This window comes from Setaria viridis, chromosome 7, assembly GCF_005286985.2.
Source record: "Setaria viridis chromosome 7, Setaria_viridis_v4.0, whole genome shotgun sequence".
NCBI classification, from domain to species: Eukaryota; Viridiplantae; Streptophyta; class Magnoliopsida; order Poales; family Poaceae; genus Setaria; species Setaria viridis.
Window position 1 is genome coordinate 1,724,093 of NC_048269.2, and position 19,328 is coordinate 1,743,420.

Below are 19,328 nucleotides of genomic sequence, written 5' to 3' on the forward strand. Positions count from 1 at the left end.
GAATGGTTAATTTGACTGTAAATTTGATGCTAAAACTTGAAAGTAAGGATCTACTCTTAGTTGCTTCTTGGCAAAACAAACCCCTCAGCCAAAAGCCTTGCATACTAGGAGTCGGCTAAGTATATACCATAGACGGGTAAATCTTGCTGAGTATTAGTATACTTAACCTTGCTTTGTTGTTGTTTTTCAAGGCTTAGTGCTGACCTGCTTGAACTGGTTGCTGGTCAACCTTGGGACGGCTAACCTCTACCTGAGGGGTGGTCGGTCGAGTGGTCCCTGAACTCGGTGTAAGGAGTACTCGGGCGTATGAGTACTCGGTTGGATGGCATGAGGTCGGGGTACTCGTGTCATCATGTATCTTTTTAGTGTTGTACCGTGTAGACTTTCGTTGTGCTTTATTCCAGAAATCTAGTTTGTAATCCGCTGCAAATTTCAAACTCTTTCCAAAACTCTGTGTGTACTCTATCAGTACTCGGTGTAAGAGTACTCTATGTTGTAAACTGAGATGTTCTGTTGTATCATCTGTTTTCACCGTCGTGTGAGACTTGTGCATATGGTTTCGATCGGAGTAATCAGTGGTTGAATCCGGCTTGACCCGACAGATTGTCAGATTACACTGTTTCAAGTGCCCATTGACCTGATTAAGTGATAAAAGGATGGTTAAGTGCACTTAAGCCGGTTTAATCTGGGCAGTTCCGCCACAAAATAGTACAACCACAAGAACTATGTGGATCTGATCTTGGCTAATTAATTAGAGACTTTAGTCTGGGGTAATCTTACCTAAAGGGCGAAAGGGGCGGCGGCAGATGGGGTATAAACCGGTCCTTTTGGGGAGGGGCTTTGCTAAGACACTACACCCACTAAGGAGGTTTATGCTCTGATACTGATGCGGAAACCTTAGCGGGTTACAACTTACTAGGGAATCTTTGTAAAGGCCTTGTAGCATCCCTATGCAATCACACCTTAAAAGTGTAGTATTGTGCCTGGTCCGCACAACATGATTGGGTCTAAAGTTCTTTTGAATTGTTACGCGACTTGTGGGTAAAGTTGTGCAACCTCTGCAGAGTTTAAAATTGATTGAGTAGCCGTGCTCACGGTTAAGAGCGGGCTGGACCCTCACGTGATTAAATTATCAAAAGTCAAATTAAATTGTTGTTATTTATTTCTGTTATTATTTATGTTCATGTTCAATGTAGGTGGTATAAACTTACATTTAGTATATGCTAATAAAACTTGACCAACCAATTCAAATGTTGAATTGCTTTTGAACCTTAGCCTATTCTTGATTGGCCTTACACTACATGTTCCCCACGCTTGTTGAGTACCAGCCATAAGTGTATTCACCCTTGCTAAAACCATTGCTCAGAACAAGTCAACGCTGTGAAGGTTCTACAAGATTGGGAGGAGTACTAGGCGTACGTGTTCTTCCAGTCAATTGCCTGTGAAGTCGCCGTGCTTGTTGAAGATCCGCTGCGATAATTAAACCTTTTGTGTTATTCGGTTTAGAAGACTATCGGTCATGTAATAAATATTACTCTCTTTACGTTATGACATTGACTTTGTTATTCGCTGAAGTCATCGTATGTGTCATTTGATCCTGGCGCACATATAATTTTGCTTTTAAAGTCGGGTGTGACACATAATTAGCCAAACTCCACCCAGGTACGTCAACATAGTGCAAGCGGAAGTATCAAACTCAAAGCACTCGACAGTCCCCGTAGCCAGAAGGGGAAGTCGAAATCGTCCCTCTAAATCCAGGCAATCCTACTCCATACCACAACTCCGATCAGGATTACTTAATAGTTTTGACATTTTTCCTGTTCTGAATCTCAAATCTCAAGCCATCTGATTCAGATGCCGCCCTCATGTTGGACGAGATCAATCGGTTTTCGGATGAACTTTCATCTGAATCAACTCCCTGTGGGGGATCTAGAAACTAAGACATGCTTTATGTTTCAGTACCCAGAAGCAATTTCAGAGGTCAATTCTGAACTTTGCTGAAAGGTGAACTAAATATGCGTATGTGTTCATCGGGAGTATTATGTTATAGGCTGCTTCAAGGGACAATCAAGGATCCTGCAGCAAAGACTATGAAGCAGGCTTTGTAGAATAAGGAGGAAGCAAGCATTATCTGATACTACAACAAATAGAATTATTATCAATCCATCACTGATTCAGTTCCATTCCAATTAAATGTTTGGTAATAGTTCAGCCAAGAATACTATAATTCCCTCAACAGAAATTAAAAAACGCATATTTTATTATATAGTTGAACCAGCTCAACTACAAAACAATAACCATGCTGCTTCCGCTCAATTTTGTCTAGTTTTTCATACTTCAGTCTCGTATCTGAAGACAAATGAACAGTCCAAAAGCTTTGATCATATCAATCAACTATCAACCTAAAACAATTAAAAAAAGCTCAAATGATCTGATCACCTTCTTCCAATTGTTTTCCCGCCATTGAATAATCTCATAGTCAAACAGGAGCTTATCTCATACAGGAACCGGAGTCGCTTCTTCTGCTTGCAAGCTATTGTAGTAGTCGACTAGGACTTTCCACCCTCCAGGGCACATGAAACCGTCAGGAGGGTTCTCTCCAGTTTTGGCGAAATTGCGCATCTGGTTCATATGTAAGCTTATCTGTGAGCAGGGGAAATCATTGCTACTACAAGATCTTACATGATAAATGCGGTGAGAACTCAGCACACCTTTGTTCCTGAGATGAAAAGAAAATCTTGACTGCGTGAAGGATCAAAGAAGGCCATCTTCTTTGCCACTGTATCATAAGCTGCTACCTGAAACAGATAACAAAACAAGTGTGCATTCAAGTTTTTTATAAAACAAAAAAAAGATTAAAAAAAGTTAAACAAATTTGAAGTAAAACGAATCAAACTGAATCACTAGTATGTACATCAGTTTCTTTTCTAATTTCTTTTTTTCAAAGCTCATGTACTATGTAGATTAATGACACTTTTACTAATTTCTAAAATTTATATCTTCATGATATTTAAAAGAAATACAAAATTGCTTGGAGCTTAGTGTACAGATCATTGCTAAATGAAAGTAAATTCCTACCATGACAGATAAACAGTGTAAATATCTCATTTGTGTATGATATATGGTTGCCAGCACCATTAACAGTAGCATAGGTGGAACTTATGGCTCCTATTTCTTTGCTGAAGATAACAAATATTCTGGTACTCGCATAACAGGGAAACGACTATTAAGTTTACATTCTGCAAATACCATCAGATTCATCCACTATTCATATTCTAGTAAATGCACTTAGAATGCAAAAGAAAGGACTAGTGCAACGGTACAAAGAGAAAGGATAATGGAAAAAAGACAATAGTTATTGCAAGTACAAGTTGAATTAAATGCTGAAATACAACTGTGAAGACTAATGCAATGGTACAAATAGAAAGGACACATGGACATGGGTGAGTTGTTTCAATCAACAGTCAGTCGCTTATGGACCTCCAAAGTATTAATGAATAGCATGATGTTAAATGCTCAAGGAGACTTATATCAATCACCTTGAAGGGCAGTATGTTGAGTTTCTCTAGACCTGGAGCCATGCTCAGGACCTTCTTTCCATGGTCCGGGTTGTACAAATCTCTCTTTTCTGTTGGATGGCCCATCCCAGCTGGATCACGGCCTACTATGTAGAAATTGGCACCAGCATTAATTCGTGCCTTTGCGTGCCATTGCACTTCTGTTGGACCAGCATAATGCATTGGAGAGGGAAATATAGACACTATAGTAGTCTCAGGATCAAGGACTCCATCCTCTAAGACCTGTACAAGATCAACTTCAGCAATTTGCATGATACGTCTGGTAACAGTTAAGATGACAACTGCATACCTTGCTGTGTTGTTCCATTCTAACAGGCAGTGGGACATCATCAGCTTTTGTAAACCCACCTAAAGGATGTAGTAGTAGAATGGGATTCTTGTAACCCATTTCCAGGAGACGCCTTCTAGTGTCATTCATCAACAGTGCATGGCCATTATGTACTGGATTTCTCAACTGGAAAGCAAACACAGCATCAGCCCCCCGCTTGTCGAACTCATTCCTGAGTTGCCGAGGTGAAAGTCTGTAGTGATCAAGACCATCATTGTATTTGATGGGTTCTAACACCTCCAGATCACCACCAATCAGCCAATTCCCAGCTGATGCAATTGCCTCATCAACATAGGGTAAACCAGGTGCAGTTGTACCCCATGTTCTTGCGATTCTTTCTTCTTTATTGTGGGGGTAAATTTCAACTCTGAGGAACAGAGGTGAATGTATCATAATCAAATATTTTGACAGGAACCAGACATAGAACGGTAGAAGTAATACTATGATGAACATACTATGCTAGGCATAAAAGTTCTTACAATTTCCGCTAAGTTGCATCAACATGGTATATAATGCAACATATCATGGTAGAGTAGTAAATGACCATGATGTAAAAAAGGGTAACATTGACACTGATATGCAAAAGCAGATGGTGACACTAGCTACTTCGCTACTGGTAATATGCCCAAGGGGAATGACTTTAGGTTTCTTCCAGACATAAAGCATCCATAACTGAACAAAATAAATCCAGAATATTGCGCAAATAATTTGTGTCAGGGATTAAAGGTCACTTCACCCAGCATGTGGTGGGCTCTAGCCCCATGTACCTCTACCCTAATAAGCAGGACTAAGTTTATCCTTGTTCAGTTAAGTATCAGCACACAAATGCCTATTTCATAACATCTGCTCTTGTATATAACTTCATGCTTTAATAAAATAAAATATATGTTTGTCTGATTTAATCATTAACTGAGGAAGTTATTGTTGTGTATTTCCAAGAAAAGGAAAATGTCCAACAGTAGATGCTTCTTAGAGTTATCACTAGGGAATATTTCTCATCAGTATGCCATATGCAGTAATGTCAATCTCATTAGTGATCATAATGAGGAATGGTCAAAATAGCGAGGGCGTTTTTTTTTGTCTCAAAATTCACCCTAAAGGAAAAGCAATCATGAGCTTACATGTCCAGATCTAAAAAAACAAAAAGTATAACACATAATATTTATAATTATACTTCACAGCTTTTGTGAAAGAAAGATAAATTAATCAGGACCTTAATATTCTAGGATCATTTGAATGGTGGATATAGTTGAGAGGATAATGGATGGGAGTGACAAGGTGATGGTGACATTGCTCCATGCTCCAGAAAAGAGGGCAAGTGTCATGAAGAGACCTTCAACATGAGATGCCATCACATGGACATGACAATTTGCAAGGGCCACATAAAAAGCGTCATTGCTCTCATAACCAACTACTTATCACTGAGGAGAAGATAGTTAATTTCAAATCAAGTTGATATTTTGTTATTAAACATATAAGTTCAGATGGCCAGTTAAGTTACATCCAGAACAATGAAGACAACAGTACCATTTGACTAATGGTCATATAACCTGATAACTATTGACAAAGATATCAAAACCGAGTTGCTCATTAATCATATGGTCAAAATGTCAAATACACATCACAAGGAAAATCCTTGTTCAATAAAAAAGAAAGCGACGTGATGGAAAGGGGACAGCACCGTCAAGGAGAACAATAGCTTTTTGCCAAAAAATTCTCATCCATTGAGCCTGCCAGTACTGGTAACGTGCCCAAAGGTGCCAAAAATGTGGACTAGAAAGAACAAGCCGCAGACTTAAGATGCTTCAAGGGAATTTCTCCCATAATTAAAATCTCATAAAGTTGGTTGAGTGGAGATAGAATTCATTTATCAGACAATGCTCGCTAGTTGCTACATTCTACGCCCATACAAATCACCAACACGTACCAAACATGATGCCTTGATGGCAAGAATCCCTAAGCCATGAAATTTCAATTGGATTGCGAATTTATCATCCATAGAAATTAAAATTCCTCACGAAATTGTAACGAACGTCGCAGTTAACATATTGTAAGACAGTTTTGATTGATCGAACCAAGAACCCAAAATGGAAGCATTTAAGCATTTAACCATGGTTTGTGATAATAAAGAGTAAGAAACGGAGGAGCAGGACGGACCTGCGCAGGATGGCGACGACGCCGCCGTCCGGGCCTTCTAACGCGACGTCGGGCTTATCCCCGATCTGCTCCTTATCGGCGTCCCCGATGGCGAGCACGATGGGGAGCGACATGTTGACGAGGCCCCCGTCGGGGAGTCGGATGCAGTTGAAGTGGAGGGACTGCAGGTACTCCGCCTCCCGCATGAACCCGCGCAGCGGGCTCGCCCACCCCTCGGCGAGCACGTGCGCCCACTGGAGGTCGACGGGCGCGAGGCGCACCCGCGGGAGGGTCTCGGCCTCCGCGCGCAGCGCAGGGAGGCGGTCGGGCGGGGCGACGAGCTCGACGAGCGCGCCGCCGTCCGGGTCGATGAGGGAGCTGCGGACCGACATGGCGCGCCGGCTGCGGTGGTGGCCCGGGGACGGGGAGTGGGGGTGGCGGGTCGTGGCGAGGCGGGGGCGGGAGGGGAGGAGCGGGTGCGCGAGCGAGACGGTGGCGCGGAGGCGAGCGGCGGAGGAGGAGGAGGCGGAAGGTGAGGGGGAGGCGGGGTGGAGGCGGGGAGGAGTGAGGAGGTGGGTGGCCATGGATGCGCGCGAGGTGTTCGACCGCGCGGGGCGTTTCGGTGCGGCGGCAGCGGGCTGATGAGGCGCCACCTGCTGACTTGTCCGACGAATGCTTTCTACTTCTACATGGGCATGGCTCGGCTGGGTGTTATTATAAGGGGAATGGCAGTAGCATGGGTTTACTCTTTGACCAAATCTTTGGAAAAAGAATCATTGAAAACGACTTGCGATTAAACAAAGTCCAATTCTTGTATTACATTATTTCTTCTTCCAATAATGTTGGTAAAACTACCCTTCTTTCATGTAAGACTTTAAATATGTTTTTACTCCTTGAAATAATGTGCAAAAAACCAAAATCTTCGACTTGTTCGCTTCAGCTGGCTGCAGTTGCAGTTGCAGCAGTCCAGCATTGTAGCTGTTGCTGTGGGTACTGGCCTTAAAAATCACTACAGCCAGGAAAAGAAGACAATTTTTATAAGTTCCTTCAACTTTATTTTTAGAGTAACTTTTACAAACCCATAACATTTGGAACTAATTGGTTGTAAAAGTGATAGAGGTGTTATATTAAAGAACTGCATGTCTTACTCACACAGGTGTGACTATGGTCATGGTTTACACTTTCCTAAGTATGATAGTTAGATCGAAACATGCTAATAAATATAATGGCTATTCTTACATTTACTTTATTTTTCATGAAAAGTATCATCGTTATCATCTAATAAATTTATGTAGGTTTATAAAGTTCCCACGAGTCCATTTTAGCTAGTCTAATAAATATTCAGCGCACTACATTTTAAATTGTACTTCCTTCATCCTAAATTATAGGTCATTTTGACTATACACTTAGATATATTATATATCTATATGTCAAAACGACCTATAATTTAAAATGAAGGAAGTAAATTCTTTTGCTTTTTCTGTGTATCTAGACATAACGAAGGAAGTAAATTCTTTTGCTTTTTCTGTGTATCTAGACATAACGTATGTCCATATACATAGCCCACAGTGTGTATCTGAATCCTCCCGTTTAACAACTTCCATAAAGGATTCCTCCCCGGTCGATGTCGCGACCAGCACCTCACGCAGCACAAAAAAAGCGATTCCCATCGCACGGCCGTCCGCGCCGCGACGCTCACGGCCACACACCTTTTCTCCGACCGCGCGCGCGCGCTTAGATCCTCTGCTCCACTACTAGGCGTCTTTAAAAAAAAAAAAAAAAAAGAGGCAAACACTACTCGGCGTCGCTTTTTTTCACTTCGACATGGAGCTGCCAAGGAATGGGAGCCTCACGTCTTCTCCCGGTGGGGACGGAACGTATCCATGAGATGACAGATCACCGACGCTACCTGAATATAATCTGCCAATGGATCACCATAGAAGAATAACTATATCCATGCTGCCTTTTGCTTGGCCTTTTCTGCTTTGAGGAAGTTCCTCCCGTTGCATCTCTTTGTCACTACGCTCTTTGTTTCGGCACCCAAGGCGCAACGGCCACCAGGGACACCTGAGTGAGTGCCGCGTCAAAGTGGGCGGGGGTTTTCGGTCGCTGCCAACATATCCTCCTCGCTAAGCTTTCCTTGCTGAAATTTGGTGATCCGCTCCCACCATTCCAAATTACTATTTGTTTTAACTTTTCAAATTTATAAACACACTTAGATGTAAGCTATGGCTCGATAAATAGTGTGACATCCCAACCTATGAGGCAGTTGGCCAAAATCGGATTGACGTAGTGAGGCTGAATTTAGTCCCAAACTAGAAACACGGAGGGAGCCGAACCAGCTTAAATAGCTGGCTGTAGGAGTAGTTAACTTCAGTTCAAACCTTTTGCGCGAAGCGAGAATAAAAGCGCAAGTGAGTTAATTAGCAGGTGTGGTCCATTCAACGTGTAGAGTGGACCTTAGCCGTTTTTCTAAACCAGGTTGTTACATTTGGTAATCAGAGCATGCTCTCGTCGTGTCACGTCGAACCACAGTCTGATGTAGCATGATGGTCGTGACGAACTGTTTCCTCATAGATTGATTTAGACCTAGTTCTAGTTGGACTGAGCCCAATAATTGATGTCGTCATAGATTGATTTAGGCCCAACTTGTTGTTGCGAGCCCAATAATTGTAGTCGCCATAGATTAATTTAGGCCCTTCTTCTTAGATCGAGCCCAATAGTTACTGACGTCATAACTTGATTTAGACCCAATTCTTGTTGGATCAAACGCGATATATGCTGACGGCATAATTTTGTTCAGGCCTAATTTTTAATGGATTTAGCCGAACAATTGCTGACGTCATAACTTTATTTAGGCCCACGAAATAATGGGCCGAGGGGGCGAGCCCACGAAATTTTAGGTTCAGTTATTATCGGGTGTAGCCCAGGTAGCGCTTAATTAAAATATAATCTAATTTAATATTACATACAAATCAATTTGGTAATTAACAGCACAATTAATCTTAACATTGAGCACAAACTACAATACCGTCAGCATGTGTAGTGATGTCAATTACCGAATTGATTTGTATGTAATTAATCTTTACATTGAGCACAAACTACAATACCGTCAGCATGTGTAGTGCTATCAATTACCAAATTGATTTGTATGTCGATTACCAAACTCGGTTTAAATCTAATCTACTCGGTTGTTACATGGAAGGTAATCCGAGTCGGACTACAAAACGCGTTCCATGATATCTGGGCAGATTTTGACTATCTTGTTGCCTTGACGCGTACTCCAAGTAACTTCATGTCCTCAGCCCGCACACCCTGGTCGGACGGGCCCACTTGTCAGGTCTGGCCAGTATCCTGATCAGTGGAGACCCATGGGGTACCCATATCCCTTAAGCCCCCGAGCAATGTGTAGGCGAATAGAAACTTGAGGTCATCACATCGAAGCTTGAAATGAAGTCAGCTGAAGTTGCGATGACGTCATAGTGATGGAGAGGCTACGTAGTGCTCAAAAAAGAAGAAAATCCGAGCAAATGCGGAGCTAACATGCAGAGCAAAGACAAGTGACGAGCTGATGGACACCGATGTCCAGTAGGTCAAAGCGAAAGGTTACGTAGGAGTAGCCCCCGAGCGTTGAAACGATTAGAATAATCAATCCAATGGTCAAAGAAGAAAAAGCTATCTCCTGAAGCAAATCCTAGTGCCCGAGCACAAATATAGGCGCAGTCGCGGAGGCCCACCGACCACAGGTAGGCGCCCAGCCCCCAAGAACGAGGACTGGCAGAGCCACGAAGGCACACCGACCTGAAATAGGTGCCCAGCCCCCGAGGATGAGGACTGACAGAGCTACGGAGGCACGCCAACCTGAAATAGGCGCCTAGCCCCCAACGACGAGTACTGGCGGAGCCACGGAGGCACGCCGTAAGCGCCCAGTCCCCCGAGGACGAGGACTGGCGGAGCCACGGAGGCACGCCAACCTGAAGTAGGCGCCCAGCTCCCGAGCATAGGAACTAGACGAGTCATGGAAGTACGCCGAGTCGCCTCCTGCCCCGAGCCAGAGAGGCCGGCCGAGCGACGGGAGGCACGTCGAGTCATCTGCGACGCCTAGCCCCTGAGCCTAGGAGTCGGACGAGTCGTAGATTTACGCCGAGTCGCCTCCCGTCCCGAGCCAGAGAGGTCGGCTGAGCGACGGGAGGCACGCTGAGTAGTTTTTGAGCTATAAAAGGACAATACAAACATTATGTAACATAGTGTAGATCATTTAATAATTGAACAACTCAGAAGTTTAATTCGCTGTAGAAGTAAATTCTTGTACGTCCTGCTCTTGTAGGCCGTGTTATTTGCCCGGGTAGTTAGCCTGTTACGTTTAAGCCCCTAGCCCTACTGACCACTGCTTACAGAGAGGACGGCTTGTCTCAGGCTATAGCGCTGGGGCTGACCCGATGCTCGCATATAGGAGACGCACAGGATGAGTCAAGGTTTCACGGATTAAGGCGTGTGCTACCCGAGTATTTTAGCAACCGTTAATAGGGACGGACAAGCTGCAAAGCAGTTGAAACTGTGCAGAAAAGCACTTGCATGAGTTGGGCACCCGTGGGGTGTAGCCCCCGACCGCCCGTGTAGCGGACTGTTGGTGCCTTTTTCAGATAACACATGAGTGTGGTAGTTCATGTGTAGATCAGAAGTCTCCTCGTCGAAACTCCTACTCCTAGCAAGTCAGACCGGTCCGGTAGGCCGGTCAGGTCGGTCTGCACATGGGCATCGTGAAAACCTACGTCCACCACCTCGGGAGGGATCCCATCGGAGATGGCGAACCTAGGGTTGCTCTAAGATCGGCAGGCCACTCCTAACGTCCTCAACCACCGTCGAGACAAAAGAGGAAAGCAAGGGGTTGGAAAAGCTAGGGTTTGGAGGTAAAAAGATAGATAAAAGTGTTTGTCGATTGGGTGATAGCACTCAATCGGCTAGGACCCGTGGGAGGCCTTTTCCCGCAAGGAAGTCCCATTTCAATTTCAATTCGACAAGGACTCCAAAATTCATTTCGGACTCGATCAGACCGGTGGGTGCATGCCAGACCGGCTACAGCAGCCAGACCAGTCAGACCGCCCAAAAAGATCGGTCTGACTGGCTGGTCCAGCCTAATCGACATTGCTGCCACTTTTAGGCTCCAACACATGCCCCCTGTTTTTTGGTAAAGCTTGCGTATAAAAAATAAAAATAAACCTAAGGGCAATCAATTCCACTGGCCATTTGTTTTAAGGGTGATATCTCAAAATATCGTCCATATTGCTTCAAGCATCTTGCCAAACATTTGGATGAGAATTTTTCAAGTACCTCTCATTCAGAGCTCTAGGTAGCTAAAATCCATGCACTGTCTCCATTATATAGGACTTTCCACGAAGCACACTTGTAATTTTATATGGCCCTTCTGTAACAACTCTACCTAAATTAAGTGCTTTTAACCCTAAACCAGTGATAAATCCTTAAGTTAAGAAGTGAAATGACCTTTATAAACCTAAGAAGCTCTTTTGGAGTTTGATTTAAAGCTTGAAATTCTATATACAAACTTAAGTTTCTGCCCAAATAAGAGTTGTAAAACTTTTAAATTCCAACAACTTTTGTTAAAGGCACTTTGACCATTTCGGAGTGAAAGAAAGTCAAAAACAGCAACCAAAGCCGGCTTTCCCTAAAGGACCCTGAAAATCTCTGAAGTCCTGGAATTCGAGTTTTCCTCCATCTTTGCAAGATTTCATCTCCCGTTTTCCTATCTAAACTCGAGTCAGAGTCTTAATAGAAGTTGTAGTACCTCGAGAGTGTTCCAACTTTGTTACACTGACCCAGATCCAAATCGGACCCGGACTTGTTCAAAATCCCAGTCAAAGTGAGGTAAACCAGTCAACTCACCCCGGATGCCTTAAAAATCCTAAGTCTGGAATTCCAGATTTTTTGGCTAACTTTGGCGTAAAATATCTTCGAATCCTTTCATAATCTAAACCAAAACCTTAAACAAAGTTTGAAGAACGACCCGAGTTGAACAAGTTTGTTTAAGGGAGTTTCGGGAGTTGTGTTGAAAGATTCGGAGAAGGATCGCTCCAAAGCTGGTCGGGCTTGCTGCCCGAAGGGAGCCTCGACGCCCGCGCGCCCGAGCATGTTCGCTCGCGCGCCGCGTGCCACGTGGCCGCCGGCCACCGGCAGCTCGCCGGCGCCCTATCACCAGCGCGACAGCGACAGGACGAGAGCCACGGCGCCGAACCCGCGCTCGCGACAGGACGGAGCGAGCGCAGGGCTAGCCAATCGCCGGCCGTGCGCAGGTCGCCTTCCGCCTGCCACGGCTCTGCTCCGCCAACCCTGTTCCGCCCGTTCGCCGAGAAAGCTGAGACGCTCCCGACGTCCCGCGCCTCCACCCGCTCGTCCAACCCCCACGGTAGCCTTTCCGCCTCGCCCGCCCGACAGATCGGAAGCCCCAGACGCGCGCCGCCCAAGGCCAATCACTGCCGAAGACCACCCGGAGCTCCGCCTCCTCTGCCCAATGGCGTCGTCGGCCAATGGCTGCCTCGCCCGAGCACTCGCCGCTCCCGGCCTTATCCTTTCCCCACCGAAGCCCCGCCTCGACCCTCCGCGCCACTCCGGCCCTATAAAAGGGAACCCCCTCACCGGCAATGCCACCCCTTGCCGCCGCCCGCATCTGCGCCCTGCTTTCTCCTCTGCGCCCCGCTTTCTCCTCTAAGCCACCGCTTTCTCCCCGCGCCGCCACTGAGCTTCTGTGGAGCTCACCCCTTTGCGCCACCCCACACTCCGGCGACTTCGCCGCCACCCTCAAGCCGTTTCTCCCAACACACCAGCCGCCCGCTCCTCCACGCGGTACTCGAGCTTGCTGGTGTCCGCAAGAAGCACCGCCGCCGCCGGACCACTGTAAAAGTCTCGCCGCTGCCCAAGCGTTAGCGCGTACAACTTCCCGCCCTAGCCTACTCCTGCTCGGCCCCAAGGCTTCACCGGTAGACCTGGAGGTAAGCTACTTAACCTCCCTGTTCTTTTCGTCTCGCCCGACCCCTGTCCTTTTCGTTTCGCCCGACCCCTTTTTCTTTCCGTCTCGCCCGACCCCTGTCCTTTTTCGTTTCGCCCAACCCCTGTCCTTTTTCGTTTCGCCCGACCCCTGTCCTTTTTCGTTTTGCCCGCCCTTTCTTTCGGTTCGCCCGACCCCTTTTCTTTTCGTCTCGCCCGACCTTTTCCCGTTCGCCTCGCCCGACCCTGCCAAGTTTCGCCGACCCTTTCTCCGCCTCGCCCGAGGGCTCGGTTGTAACTTTTTCTTTGACCCGAGGGTATCGGTGAAATATTTTCGGGGATTCCTCTGTGTTGAGTCTGAGGACCTCGGTACGGTTTTCCTTAAACCTGAGGGTCAGACCCTAAGTTTTCCCCAATCCGACCCTCTCATCTTGCTCTCCACCAACAGAAGTTGAACTCCCCCACCTTTCCTGTAGCTTTGCTACAAGTGTCCGTGTTAAAACATGAGTGTGTTGAAATAACCATCTAAAATGTTTAACCCCTGCATTGCATTTCCGTGTAGAGTTGAATCTCGCCGACGGAACGTACAAGCTTCATCCAGCACCGGAAGAAGACCCCACCGAGGAACTGCATCCTTGCGAAGGAGAGCCCGAACCGGAGCAAGACCCCGAGGACCCGCAAGCTTTTTCTGAAGGCAAGCCCCGGAGCATAAATTCCTATCTTGAGTTCATGCAATATTATTGATTACTTGATTGCGCATTTACGTTTCGAGGAGTTGTAATGAAACCTTAGATGCATAAACTTAGTACCTTGTCTGAATACTAGTTGCTAAGGTCGAGTAGTGCAATGCTTAATAGGTTTCGGTAAAAGTCGAGTGATTTCCTGTCACTCGCGAGTTATAGGAGTTGAATGTTTCAGATTTGTCGCAACTATAAGGACGACGGACGGGGTCAGGCTTGTGTTCGATACTTGGTGGATTGCCCCGTCTGTCTAAATGAAAATGAACTAAGGTCGAAACGTGTCGGCGTTCGTGATCAAGTGTTTGAAAGTACTAATCTCATACCTAGTATGGGATGGGGAAGCCTAGTACCGGATTGAACTGGGGCGTGGCATACCCTCCGGCTGTCCTTGGAACGTCGTTCCCATGGTGCATCATGTGGGTGCAAGTGCAGTCACAGTGCAGCAATAGGCCGGGACTGTGGAGCATTGCATGCCAAAGGAAGTTGGCCCTGACACGTGCCTAAGGGATCGATGGGGACGGCTGACAAATGAAGCGACCCTTCGTGGTGCGCGGATGTCGTGAGATTAGGTTTGCCATGCATGGTTAATAAATTCGAATCGATTCGTCTGCCTCTCACAGATTGGGACTACTTGATCACTATTCTGCACTGAGTAAAAATGGAATATGATGATGATTTTAAATCTTGACGCTTGTTCAGTAATTGCTTGGAAACCATATTTGTTTAGTATAAGTTGCTAATCTAGAATGGATAAAGAACATAGAACATGAGCTAAAATGTTGAAAGTAAGGACTGACTTTAGACGCTTTTGGCAAGAAAACCCCAAAGCCAGAAAGCCTTGCATGACTAGGTCTCGGTCGTGTCTTTCCGACGGGTCAGTCTTGCTGAGTACTAGTTGCTCAACCTTGTTGTGGCTAATCTTTTTCAGGTAATGTCAATAGTTTGGTTGCGGGTACCACTTGGCCGACCCAGCTTCCCCCAGGCTGGACCGTCGAGTGGGATCCTTCCTCGGACGGCGAAGGAAGGAGTTTTTGATGTCATGATCGGCTCCGTCATGATGTCATGTATCGACGTTTAGCTTCCGCTAGTTTTATTTGACTTCGAACCATGCAAAATTTCGGTTTGAATTTCAAAAACTCTGATGTAATAAATTGTTGAACTATGTTGTCATGATGGAATGTTGTAATCTCTGTGCTACTCACCTTCGCGTGAGCGATGCTTCTCGATCCTGTTTATGTAGTTTATCGGAGGAAATCTGACGGTCGACCAAGTTGACTTGCTTAAAGTGCATAATCGCGTGTCAGGCGACTTCAATGCATTTTAGTCAGGTTAATTTGGGCGGTTCCGCCACACCTTCCCAACTTGGAGACCACTTTCCAAATTTATTGCTTTTGGCTCGTATAGGTAGAATTGTCTTCCAAACCAGATCTCCTACCTAAAATGTCTTGGCCTTGACCCTTTTATTTGTATGCTCTAGCTACTTGAATTTTATCTTTTTCAATTTCAACTAAAGCCTCCATTCGCTTGTCGACCACCTCATCATTATTATCCATCATTAAAGCATAATAGGTGTCAAAATCAAGATCATTTGGCTTAGCCAACCTATATGCACCCAGATTTACCTCAACGGGTAAAATGGCTTCTTGACCATAGACAAGCTCAAAACGAGTAACTTTAGTGGTGCCATATCTAGAAATACGATGAGCCCATAAAGCTCCAGATAATACCTCATGCCATCTTTTAGGATTGTCTTCTATCTTTTTCTTGATGAGCTTAATTAAAATCATGTTGCTAGACTCAGCTTGACCATTAGCTTGAGCATAATAAGGAGATGAATTGAGCAATTTAATACCATAAGATTCAACAAACTCACACACTTCCTTAGATATGAATGAAGTCCCTTGATCTGTAGTCAAAGTCTGCAGAATGTCAAATCTATGTATAATATGCTCCTTAATGAACTCAATCACCTCTCGATGTGTCATATTCTTAAGGGGAATTGCTTTAGTGTGTGAACGTAGGTCTCATGGACCGCAGACAAGATCTCCAGCTGGAGGCTCCTAATCATCCATGCGTCATTGCAGTTGTTGATGCATACCGATTTATCTCACGAGATCGGCCGACTTCCTCGTATATGCGTAGTCACCGGCATGGGTGGGTGGGATTCATGCACTCAGGAAAAATAACGCCAGGACAGGATGCCATCGAGGTCGTTAAGGATCTCGCAACCCCCCCCCCAACCTGGCACGCCAGTTGTTGGATTTAGTAGCCCGGCAATCCACCAACGGATTACCCAAGTGGTTGATTTGTAGGCGAGGGCGATTGTGAAACCAAGAACTCGAAGGTGATCGCGAGAACACAAAGGTGACACGAGGGTTTTAGACAGGTTCGGGCCTCTAGAAAGTAATACCCTACGTCCTGTATTTTGGTGGATTGTATTGCTCAATGCTTGGATCTTGGGTTGGATACCCTCGGGGGTGCCCTTGGCCGCCTTATAGGCTGATGACCAAGAGTTACAAGTCGGTTTGAATCTAATCTACTTGGTCATTACATGGAAGGCAATCTGAGTCAGACTACAAAACGCGTTCCATGATATCCGGACAGATTTGGACTGTCTTGTTGCCTTGACGCGTGCTCCAAGTAACTTCATATCCTCGCCCCGCACGTCCTGGTCGGACGGGCCCACTTATCAGGTCTGGCCAGTATCCTGGTCTATGGGGACCCATGGGGTACCCATCCTCAAGTAGATTAGATTCAAACCGACTTGGAACTCTTGGTCGTCAGCGTATATAAGGCGGCCAAGGGCACCCTCCGAGGGTATCTAATCCCAAGATCCAACCATTGAGCAATACAATCCAACAAAATACAGGATGTAGGGTATTACTCTCCAGAGGCCCGAACCTATCTAAAACCCTCATGTCCCCTTTGTGTTCTCGCGATCACCATCGAGTTCTTCATTTCTCAATTGCCTTCGCCTACAAATCAACCACTTGGGTAATCCCTGGTGGACTGCCGGTAGCAATGAACGGTGGACGAATAATGTGGCAGCCGCCGGCTAGGGTGGTGGAGGCGGCGATTGCGGGAACTGCCGGAGAAGAAAAGAAGGAGAGAAGGGTTGGGGGTGTCAAGATGGACCGGAAGATCAGCCTCCTATCTATCTTAGATAGCTAGCAAGCCCCCGCTTTCTTCGATACGAAAGCCCAATTTCTGCTTAGTAGTTAGGCCCGAGTCGCAAATATCAGCAGCCACACCAGCAAGCCCGGTTTGCCAATTTTGACCCGTTTCAACAATCATCCCACACGCGGCAGATGGCAGCACAGTAGCCTGTAGCGGGCCCACAGCTGGATTTAGGCCTGTCAGCGCAAGTTTTTTCTAATTATTTTATTTTTTATTTTCTTCCTAACTAGCAAATGTGCCCGTGCGTTGCTACGGGTAAAGTTGATATTTGATATTATACACTATATATAATGTGTGTATGACTAAATGTGATTTTTTTCCAAAAAATTATGACGATCCTGTATGTGTATTTTAATGCCATATTTTGGATAGTTAAAAGAGTAATAGTAGTAACTGTAGTTGAATTTTAAATAATAATATTGCAATTGGGGTTGCCAATTGTTGTTTCGTAGTCCAAAATTGCAATTTGAAATATGAAAAAAAAAGGTTCATTTAAAAAAAAACCAACTCCTAGTTTCTTCATCGAAATATAATTTAAACATCAAAACAAATATTTCAAGTAATGGCAGAGGTCAAGCAATCCATGAAGCCTAGAAAGACACATGCACATCATCCATTCATAGCACATCTTATGCTCTCATACAGTTATATGTGACAATTCATCATGTCTCATTAGTATGAGATGGAGTCTATGAAACATCGATTCGATCCTTTGCAACAAAGATGTTGACTAACATAATAAATTCAATGGCTTCATTATTTTCTTTTTATCACTGATTTATTATTTTCGTTTTGTCATTTTCTTTATATAACAAGATAATTTGCTGTATTGTATTTTTGGGTTCCATGAGATACGACCATGTATTCTTTAGACTGGATGTGCGCTTCTTTGTGATGCATGAAATATGATATTACTACATCCATCCCCTTATTGTTGTATCATTTTACTCCCCCTCGTCTATCCATTTTGTCTGCTTAACCCTTGATAAAGTTTTAACTCACTTTACTTCTCCGAAGTATTTCATTTGGTACAATCTACCCCCTAATTAGATTTCTCTTTTTTGTTTCTTCGTGTATGAGTTGAATTTTCGTGTATGAGTTGAATTTTGATTTCAATTTTTGTGAGCATATACAAAACATGATACCTTATGTTAGAAAATTATACTAAAATTTTTTCATGGTTATTTTCATAGGTTAGGAATATTTAATACGAAATTAATCCTAGATATACAAAACTGTACAAAAAGTAATCATGAAAAAAATCTAATATATTTTTCCAACATAGAGTATCATGTTATAAGTCAACAGATAAAATATGAAATTAAAATTCAATTTGTAAGTGAAGAAATAAAAAGAGAAATCTAATTAGGGGTATATTGGATCAAATGAAATAGTTTAAGGTAGTAAAGTGAGTCTAAATTTTGCTTAGGGGGTTAAGTGGACAAAGAGGATATGTATGGGGAGTAAAATTAACTTTTTCCAACCACCCCTCACGTCCGCTCGACATTATCCTCTCACATGTATCCTTTACATCACTCGATCTCTCTATCCTGTCGAACTCAATTACTCAAAGAGCCTGACACTCCGGTCTTGATTTGACAGAGCCACCTCGGCAGCGCACGCTGGAGGCTGCTCACGCCTGGCAGTCTGGCACCAGCGACCGCTTGTGAGGCCTTCCAATCTTCCACGGTGGTGCGCTGGGGAGCACGAGGTGGCTTGCGAGGGCGCAGCTCGCGCAGCGGAGCTGCGAGCCCGTCCATGGCTCGCTGCTCTTCCTCGCCGCCTCGCCCGCGTTTGCCGGAGTGGAGGTGCATCGCTGTCTTCCGGCGGTATGCTTAGTATCCTACTCCTCCTCGATTGGCTGCTGCTGGTGCCAGGCACGTCCAATCGCCACCGTCAGTGTAATGTGGACGGTGAGGGGTGCGCGGGATAGGAGGTGCGACAGCGGAGGGAAGCAGGGAGGGGCGGGCGCCGCGCACCAGGCACACGCGGTTCACGCTCTCCGACGGCCTCAACCAGCTCATCGCCGACGGTCTCCTCGCCGCGGGACTTCGACTGCCTCGACCTCCTAGTCATCGCTGGGCTATCCTCGCTGCGGGACCTCAACCTCAACGAAAGCGCATCTAGCACATCGTAATCTCCCATTACTTGCCGATTTCCGGCGTGTCTCGCTTGACCTTTATGTGCGTGGATTGATGCGGGCAGCGACGGCAGCGGCAACGACGAGCGTTGAGGCCGAGGGCTTCTATATACTTGCAGGGGCACGGCAGCCCAGCAGCCCACCGCGCGCACGTGGCACGCCAGGGAAAGGAAACGGTGTTGCCGTAGGATCCTGGTCTCTGGAGGCGAAGCGGATTAGGAGAACGACGT

At 45.5% G+C, this 19,328-nt stretch overlaps 1 protein-coding gene across 2 annotated transcripts; it reads right to left on the bottom strand.

Annotated features, from left to right (window-relative positions):
* Positions 1-2,242: 2,242 nt before the first annotated feature.
* On the bottom strand, positions 2,243-6,717 carry LOC117862786 (ATP sulfurylase 2). 2 transcript variants are annotated; one of them, XR_004642064.2, is made up of 6 exons: positions 6,064-6,717; positions 3,868-4,273; positions 3,540-3,800; positions 2,712-2,798; positions 2,440-2,622; positions 2,243-2,349 (listed from the first exon to the last, which is right to left on the bottom strand). XR_004642064.2 is itself a non-coding variant. In XM_034746311.2 (5 exons), the coding sequence occupies exons 1-5, from the start codon at positions 6,624-6,626 to the stop codon at positions 2,497-2,499; spliced, it is 1,443 nt and encodes a 480-aa protein (XP_034602202.1). In that variant the 5' UTR covers positions 6,627-6,717; the 3' UTR covers positions 2,243-2,496. The 2 variants fall into 2 exon arrangements, 1 of the variants encoding a protein (XP_034602202.1); XM_034746311.2 differs by having other exon boundaries at positions 2,243-2,622.
* Positions 6,718-19,328: the final 12,611 nt, after the last annotated feature.